The 8587-nt window shown below is 57.1% G+C and overlaps 1 protein-coding gene across 1 annotated transcript; it reads right to left on the reverse strand.

Annotated features, from left to right (window-relative positions):
- Positions 1-336: 336 nt before the first annotated feature.
- Positions 337-8321, reverse strand: LOC142403726 (ADP-ribosylhydrolase ARH1-like). Its single transcript, XM_075489947.1, has 10 exons — positions 8264-8321; positions 7702-7828; positions 6707-6836; positions 6088-6165; positions 5876-6038; positions 3141-3239; positions 2966-3071; positions 1853-1923; positions 1598-1781; positions 337-864 (listed from the first exon to the last, which is right to left on the reverse strand). Exons 1-10 carry the CDS (start codon positions 8319-8321, stop codon positions 492-494), a joined length of 1389 nt encoding a protein of 462 aa, XP_075346062.1. The 3' UTR covers positions 337-491.
- Positions 8322-8587: the final 266 nt, after the last annotated feature.

Genomic DNA, 8587 nt, shown 5'->3' on the forward strand with positions numbered 1-8587 from the left:
AGGACATTTTCTTTACTTTAGGGGTGACTGAGGCTCCTCAGGGAGGTTCTGGGGTCTCCAACTGTGGAGGGATAAAAGGCCACCTGGATGTGGCTATGGTGATCTCCCTGGGGCTTGCCTGAGCCCCCCAGCACCCCTTGAAGGCCCTGCTTCCCCCCAGGGTCTCCCAGGGGCCCTCCCGAGCACCCCAGGACCCTGTGAAGTTCCCTGCAGCCCCCCCCAGGGACTCTCCCAAGCCCCCCCCAGGACCCTGTGAAGGTCCCAGCTGACCCCCAGGGACCCTCCTGAGCCCCCCAGCACCCCATGAAGGATCCTGCTGACCCCCACCATCTCTCCTGAGCCCCCCAGCACCCAATGAAGGTCCCTGCTGCTCCCCAGAGACCCTCCCAAGCCCCTCCAGGACCCCATGAAGGTCTCTGCTGCACCCTGGGGCCCCACATGGTCTTCCCAGGGAGAGGGATAGCAGGTGACACTGGGGACACAGGAGGGGCTCAGCTTCTCTCCCAGGCCAGCGCGTGGAGGCGGTGGGCAGCATCGCGCAGCCGCCCACAGTACTCAAGGCAGCAGTGCAGCCCAGGGGGGACGGGCGCCAGCCCCCCTCGCAGCCCCCAGCACCCAGTGGCGATGGTCCCTGTTGAATCGCTGTCCCCGCCATGCAGCACACCCCTGGCACACAGGTCCCCCCAGCATCTGCCAGCTGCCAGCAGGGCCTCCAGGGCCACCATGGGCGCGTCATGGCCGCTGCGCCCTGGCCACCCCTCCAGTGCCCAGCCCAGGTACACCGCATCCCGCTCGGCTGGTGACGGAAGGGATGGCACCTGTGGTGGGCCACGACCTTCCAGAAGCCCCCGGGATTCCAGGTACCTGCAGGGACATGGGGACCTTGAGGTCACTGGGAACACTGGAGTCACTGAGGACATGGGGACACTGGGGTCACTGGGGATTTTGGGGTCACCAGGGACACCAGCATCAGCAGGGACACTGGAGACATGGGGACACTGGAGTCACCAGGGACACTGGTGTCTCTGGGGATGTTGGGGTCATTGGTGTCACCAGTGAGAGCGGGGTAACCAGTGGCACTGGGGGTCACTGGGCTGTGGCTTTCCAGCAGTCCCTGTGACACCAGGTACCTGTGAGGACATTGGGGACAATTGGGACACCTGGGGGCACCATGGCAGTGGATGCAGTGGGGACACCAGTAACACCAGGGAAACCAGGAGCACCAGGGACACCAGGGACACTGAGGTCAATGGGGGTGTGAGGGGGCCCTAGGCCATATTCCCACAGCTGAGGATGGCAGCACTGGCAGGGACACTGGGGACATGGGGACACTGGGGGCAGGAGGGACAGGATGGGCACTGGTGACCCTGCGGACAGACTGGGCAACAGTGACAGTGGGGCAGGGGACACTGGGGACATCCAGGCACTGCAGCAGAGCAGTGACACCAGTGACACCCGTGCGGTGCGCTGCCAGGACTGGGAGAGAGCCTTGCAGGCACCAGTGACACCAGTGACCCCCTGAGCCCCCCCCAGTATCCTCACCTGCCCCTCCCAGTGCTCCCAGTGACCCCACAGAACCCTCCCAGTACCCCCTCACCGGTGCCAGGCATCCCCGAAGAAGGGCCAGGTGGCAGCGTTGTCCCCCGCAGCCACCTCGGTACCCTCCACATAGTCCCATGCGAGGGGCAGAACCCACAGCAGCTCGGCCCCCCAGCGCTCTGGGGGCTCTCCCCGAGCCCCCAGTGCCCCAAAGAGGGCCACCGCCAGCACCCCGAGGTACCCTGTGGGGACAGGGGTTTAAGGGGGGCTCCAGTGTCCCCTCCTCCCCTCTCCCCCCCTGCCTGGCACCCACCGGTGGGGGGGTGGTGGGTCATGCGCCTGCTCACCCGGATCAGCGTCAGCAGCTCCCGGGTGTGTGGGTACCTGCATTGGCACCAGCCCTGTCCCCGTCCTCCCCTGTCCCCTCCCTGTCCCTGTATCCCCAGCCTTGTCCCTATCCCCATTCTGCCATCCTTGTCCCCAGTGTCCTTGTCCCTGCTGTCCCCATCCCTCCTGGCCCCACCACGTCCATGTCCCCCTCTCGTCTGCTCTGTGACCCCCATATCTCCTCCCTATTGCTGTCTTCATGTTCTCTGTCCCCTAGGGCCCCCTGTCCCCGCTCCCGCAGCTCAGACATCTCCGGCCCCCTGTCCCCACTGTCCCCGGTCTCCCAGCTGCAGCACCACCCCATCCCCAATCCCAGTCCTGGGCCTCTCCAGCTCCAACACCCCCCTGTCCCCATCCCCCTCTGTGTCCCCATTCCCCCACCTCTTACACCCCCATGTCCCTGTTACCCCATCCCCATCGCCTCATGTCCCCTTCCCTCCAGCTCTGACACCCCTGTGTCCCCATCCCCATGTCCTCCCATCCCCCCCTTGTCCCTGTCTCCCCACATCCCCATCCCCCCCAGGTCTGACAGCCTTGTGTCCCTGTCCTTGTCCCCTCTGTGTCCCTGTCCCTTCCAGCTCTGACACCCCCATTTACCCAGCCCTGACACCCCCGTGTCCCCATTGCCCCAGCTCTGACACCCCTGTGTCCCTGTTCCCGTCCCCTCCGTGTCCCTGTCCCCAACACCCCTGTGTCCCCATTCCCCCATCCCCTCCATGTCCCTGTCCCTCCAGCACTGACACCCCTGTGTCCCCATTCCCCCAGCTCTGACATCCCCATGTCCCCATTGCCCCAGCTCTGACACCCCTGTGTCCCTGTTCCCATCCCCTCTGTGTCCTTGTCCCCTCTGTGTCCCTGTCCCCGACACCCCTGTGTCCCCATTCCCCTCGCTCTGACGCTCCCATTCCCCCATCCCCTCCATGTCCCTGTCCCTCGAGCACTGACACCCCCATGTCCCCATCCTGTCCCTCCCATCCCCATGTGTCCCCCCATGTCCCCATCCCCCCGCCGCTGTCCTTTCCCGTGTCCCTGGCCCCACCTGAGGCCAATGGCCAGGCTACGCATGGCGGCCCCACAGCCGGTGCCGGTGGGCTTGAAGGGGATGCGATAGCCCTCGGGCTCCCGAGGCCGCAGCTGTGAGATGCCTGGGGGGGTCGGGGGCATGAGACCCCCTGACCCCCCCAACTTCCCCCAGACCCTCGGACCCCACTCACCCAGGATGCTGGTGGGCCCTGGCTTGCGGCCCTCCATGTCACCCATGGTGGCCATGTAGCAGCGAGCCAGCTCCTGCAAGAGGGGTTCCCCCTCCAGGCCTGGGGGGGTGGTTAGTGAGACCCCCCCCGGGCCACCCGAACTGGAGGGGAGGGAGAGGCCCCATGCACCCCCCAAAACTAAAGGGAAAGAGGAAGACCCCCGTCGCACCACCCCAAAATGGTGGGGAAAGGGAACACCACCCCATAGACAACCCAAAACTGAAGGGGAAGGAGGAGACCCCCGCATAGACCTCCAAAAGTGGAGGGAAAAGGGGACACCCCCCATGGACTCCCCAAAACTAGAGGGGAAGGGTGACACCCCCCCATGGATGTCTCAAAACTGAAGGGAAAAGGGGACAGCACCCATGGGCTCCAAAACTGGAGGGGAAGGGTGACATCCCCCATGCGCTCCCCAACAGGAAGGGAAGTGGGGCAACATCCATGAACACCCATTCCACCATGAAATGGGGAATCCTCCTGAGCACCTGATCTGGCAGAACCAAGCACCTAGCTCATGCAGGTTATTGTGACATCATGTGTGGCTGAGATTGCAGGATCAGGCCCCTGGCATATGCAGGTGCTTTTGTTTCCGCTTGTAGCTCAGTGATACGGCAGGGTCAAGCCCTTGACGTTTGCAGGTTCTTGTTACGTCATGTAAGGCTGAGTAGCAAATGATGCAGGATCAGGCCTCTGGGTTGTGCTGGTTCTTGTGATGTCAGAGCTGGCTGAGCAGCAGCTTTGACAGGATCAGGTCCTCGACTTTTGCAGGTGCTTGTGATGTCACTTGAGGCTGGGTAGCTCATATGGCAGGGTCAAGCCCCTTGCTTGTTAAAGTTTTAGTGATGTCATGCGTAGCTGAGTGACCGATAGGCCAGAACCAAGAACCTGGCCTGTGCAGGCGCTTGTGGTGTCACGTGTGGCGGGGTAGCTGATAAGGCAGGATGAGGCCCCTGGCTTGTGCAGGTGCTTTTGCTGTCTGTGACTGTTCATTCAGCTCCTGCTCCAATTTTGGCTAACCCAGCTCATGCTACGGCCTCATGGATGCTGGCAGCAGCACCACTAGGTCAAAGCAAGAGCACCGTGTAGGCAGGACAGGTTGTCTGAAAGAGATAAAAGGGTGTATTGGGTTTGTGTGGCAAGGGTTTGGTAGCAGGAGAGGCTATAGGGCTGGCTCCTGTGAGAAGATGTTAGAAGCTGCCCTCATGTCTAACAGAGCCAATGCCAGCTGGTTCCAAGACGGACCCGCCACTGGCCAAAGCTGAGCCCATCAGTGATGGTGGTAGTGCCTCTGGGATCACGTATTTAAGAAGGGGGGGAAAAAAACCTGCTGCGCAACAGCAGCTGGGAGAGAGACACCAAGAGAGAGACAACTCTGCAGACACCAAGGTCAGTGGAGAAGGAGGCGAGGAGGTGCTCCAGGCGCTGGAGCAGAGATTCCTCTGCAGCCCCTGGTGCAGACCATGGTGAGGCAGGCTGACCCCTGCAGCCCATGGAGGTCCATGGTGGAGCAGATACCCACTGCAGCCCCTGGAGGACCCCCTGCTGGAGGAGGTGGGTGCCCAAACGAGGCTGTGACCCCATGGAGAGCCTGTGCTGGAGCAGGCTCCTGGTGAAAAGAGCTAAAATCCCCAAAGACAAAAAGAAATGTTGTAAATATGTTTCCTTGTACTTTCCCTTTCGCAGATAATTTAGCCTAGCCTGTCAGTATTGTTGGCCTTAAGTAAGGAAGCTTAGATAGTAGAATTGCTAACGAGCATTCTTTATTTGAAGGAAACCTACATATGGTCTTTCCCCCCTCCTAACTATAATCATTACAGTAAGAATGCTTTGCCTGTGTTAAATCCTTGGTTAGCTGAGATAGTTGCAATGTAGATAGAGAAAAAGGAATTCTTCAGGCCCTGTGTCCTTGGAAAGGGCTGATAAGGAGAAGCTACACAAGAACCAACTGGTTTTGGGTACGCAAGGAAGGTATGAGCAAGACAAAGATGGACTGAGCATGCGTAAAGACAAAGTTCAGTCAGCGGCCAGAGTGATGAAGACTACCGACGTCCTCCAACGACCACCAGAGGATCCCTAACGACCACCTAAGGACTTAAGTATGCATGCGTCAGAGACACTTACATATATTAACGAGTTGCAAGAAATCTCATGTTTATATAAATTAATCTTATGAATATGTATGATTTTGCAATACATACTCTCTGCAATTTTGCTTGTTTGTCGGAGCACTTATGGTGGAGCAATCCCCAGTGCTGCCCAGCGCTGTAATAAAGGATGCCTGCTTAATAGTAACTCCGTTGCTATTGAGTTTTATTTCGGGAACACTCTGAAACTCCAATTCACCTGTTGGGAGATTTGGATTTTAAAGGGTAGTCTCCACGAATTTTGTTTCACTGGCAGGACCTGTGGACCCGTGGAAGGAGGAGCCCACGCTGGAGCAGGTTTGCTGGCAGGACTTGTGACCCTGTGGGGGGCCCACGCTGGAGCAGTCCGCTCCTGAAGGACTGCACCCCATGGAAGGGACCCACGCTGGAGCAGTACGTGAAGAACTGCAGCCCATGGAAGGACCCACGTTGGAGAAGTTTGCAGAAGACTGTCTCCCATGGGAGGGAGTGCACGCTGGAGCAGGGGAAGAGTGTGAGGAGTCCTCCTGCTGAGGAGGAAGGAACAGCAGAGACTATGTGTGATGAACTGACCGCAACCCCCGTTCCCCGCAGGGTCAGTCAGCAGGAAGGAGCACCCTGTGGCATGCCAGGAGCTGTAGTCCTGGGGTACAGGACTGCCAGGCGGCCATGTTGGTCTCAGGAAGAGCAGTCTCTGCTCCAGCTGCGGCTCGGCTGAGGTGGGGGCCAGGGCCGCCTGTGAGGATTGGGGCCCTTGGGCGGGCACAGGGGTGTCTCCTGCCCACTGGCTGCCCAGGGGTGGTGGTGGGGAGCTCCAAACTGCCCGGTGCGATGAGCTCCTGGTCAGCTGGAGTCAGACCTGGCTGGGACAACCATGGGAATCACCTGAGAGCTGGGGAGGGGAAGGAGATGGGGACACACCCCCGCCGGGCACAGGCACCGGGCACCCCGACTCCCAGAGCCCCCCTGAGCCTCTCTGGCCCCACTCAGCCCCTGCAGCCCCGGCCCCAGCACCTCCCCTGAGGCCTGTCCCGCAGCCCCAGGCCGCCCCACGGCCTGTCCTGGCAGCAGCAAGCTGGGCCTCGGGCACGCTCGATCCTCCATTAACCTCTCATTGTAAGCACACAAAATCTCCTGCATAAGATCCAAGGTTTAGGTTTTAAGGTTCAAAGACTCATCTGAAGGGCCCAGAGCATCATTTTTAAGATCCAAAGTCTGATTTTGAAGGTCTACAGCCTCATTTGTAGAGTCCAAAGCCTCCTTTACAGGGTCCAAAGCCTCATTTTTACTTTCCAAAGTCTTACTTTTCGCTTCTAAAGTCTCATTTTAGGCTCCAAAGCCTCATTTTTAGGTCCAAAGTCTGAGTTTTAGTTTGCAAAGTCTCATTTTCAGGGTCCAAAGCACCATTTTTAGGATCCAGCCAGGCATTTGTAGGGTCCAAGCCACATCTTGAGTGTCCAAACCCTCATTTGGAGGGCCCAAAGCCTCAGTTTTAGGTCCCAAAGCCTCCATTTGAGGGTCCAAAGCTTTGATTCTAGGGTCAAAAGACTCATTCTTATGCTCCAAACCCTCATTTTAGGGTACAAACTCCTCACTTAGGGCTCAAAGCCTCATTTTCTCAATTTTTTGAGCCTCTCTTTTAGTACCCATAGCCTTCTTTTAGATCCCACAGTTTCCATTTTAGGGTCCAAACCCTCATTGTTAGGGTACAAAGCCTCATGTATAAGCTCCAAGGTTTAGGCTTTTAAGGTTCAAAGACTCATTTGTAGGGCCCAGGGAATCTTTTTTAAGGCCCAAAGTCTGATTTTGAAGGTCCAAAGCCTCCCAAAGCCTCATTTATGGGATCCAAAGCCTCATTTTTACTTTCCAAAGTCTTACTTTTTGCTTCTAAAGCCTCATTTTAGGCTCCAAAGCCTCATTTTTAGGGTCCAAAGGCTGAGTTTTAGTTTGCAAAGTCTCATTCTTAGGGTCCAAAGTGCCACTTTTAGGATCCAGCCAGGCATTTGTAGGGTTCAAGCCACATCTTGAGTGTCCAAACCCTCATTTGGAGAGCCCAAAGCCCTCTTTTAGGGCTCAAAGCCTCAGTCTTAGGTCCCAAAGCCTCCATTTGAGGGTCCAAAGTTTTGATTCTAGGGTTGAAAGCCACTTTTTTATGCTCCAAACCCTCATTTTAGGGTACAAACCCCTCACTTAGGGCTCAAAACCTCATTTTCTGAATGTCCAAAGCCTCATTTTGAGCATCCAAAGACCCATTCTGAGGGCCCAAAGCCCCATTCTTAGGGCCAAAATCCTCCTTTTTAGGGTCCAAGCCTCTCTTTTAGTACCCATAGCCTTTTTTATAGATCCCACAGTTTCCATTTTAGTGTCCAAACACTCATTGTTAGGGTACAAAGGCTCACATATAAGCTGCAAGGTTTAGGCTTTTGATGTTCAAAGACTCATTTGAAAGGCCCAGGGTGTCATTTTTAAGGCCGAAAGTCTGATTTTGAAGGTCCAAAGCATCATTTATAGAGTCCAAAGCCTTCTCTGGTAGGGTACAGGTATCGCACTGGGAAGCACGGCAGCGGCAACAGTGCGGCTGCTGTTGGCTTCACTTCAGTAGCTTTTTGTGCAAGCTGATGTTATTTCTACCTCCCAGCTAGGAATTTTGGTCTATACCACTTCCACATGTTAGTGGATATTTGAAGAAACTGCTCAATAGTTACTATTAAAAAATACACGAGATGAAGGTTGCAGGAGACAGTCAGCTGCCGGTTTTAAGGGCTGCAGAACGGCAGTCACCCTGCCTTGTCCATTGGGTCCTGCAAATGTCTTACCCACACTTTGGCCCAATGGCCCTGCTCCCACCACACGTCAGGCCTCAGTGTGAGCTGTGTGTCCAGCCAAAACCTGAGCAGGAGTTGAGTGACAAGTTACAGTGGTGGCAATGTCATGACAGGCAGAAGGTGGTGGGTGTCAGACTGGGCAGCAGGTCACTCATGACCATGTCACAGTGGGCAGCAGACTCAGCAGTGGCCATGTCACCATGGTGTCACACTGGGTCTGTGACACGGCTGCACAGGGGTACAAAAGGGGCTGGAGGACGGTGGGTCCTGCACCCTGGAGGAGCGTCCATAGGACGAACACAGGGATGAGCTCCCACATGGGTGTTGCCACTAAGGAGCAACCCACCAGCGTGAGGCAGACCAAGGTGGACTTCTGGGACAGGATGGAGCATGCCTTCATGATGCCCAGCATCACCGCCAAAGGTACAGGCATCCACAGCCACTGCAGGAGCGTTGTCAG

This window comes from Mycteria americana, unplaced genomic scaffold, assembly GCF_035582795.1.
Source record: "Mycteria americana isolate JAX WOST 10 ecotype Jacksonville Zoo and Gardens unplaced genomic scaffold, USCA_MyAme_1.0 Scaffold_43, whole genome shotgun sequence".
Lineage (NCBI taxonomy): Eukaryota > Metazoa > Chordata > Aves > Ciconiiformes > Ciconiidae > Mycteria > Mycteria americana.

Coding starts and splice junctions, on each gene's coding strand:
- LOC142403726 (XM_075489947.1), bottom strand. CDS start 8,321: ATGGCCACTGCTGAGTCTGCTGCCCACTGTGACATGGTCATGAGTGAC. Junction 3,240..5,875: donor TGCGGGGAACGGGGGTTGCG/GTCAGTTCATCA, acceptor CCACCCCCCCAG/GCCTGGAGGGGGAACCCCTC. Junction 1,782..1,852: donor GACCCACCACCCCCCCACCG/GTGGGTGCCAGG, acceptor CTGTCCCCACAG/GGTACCTCGGGGTGCTGGCG.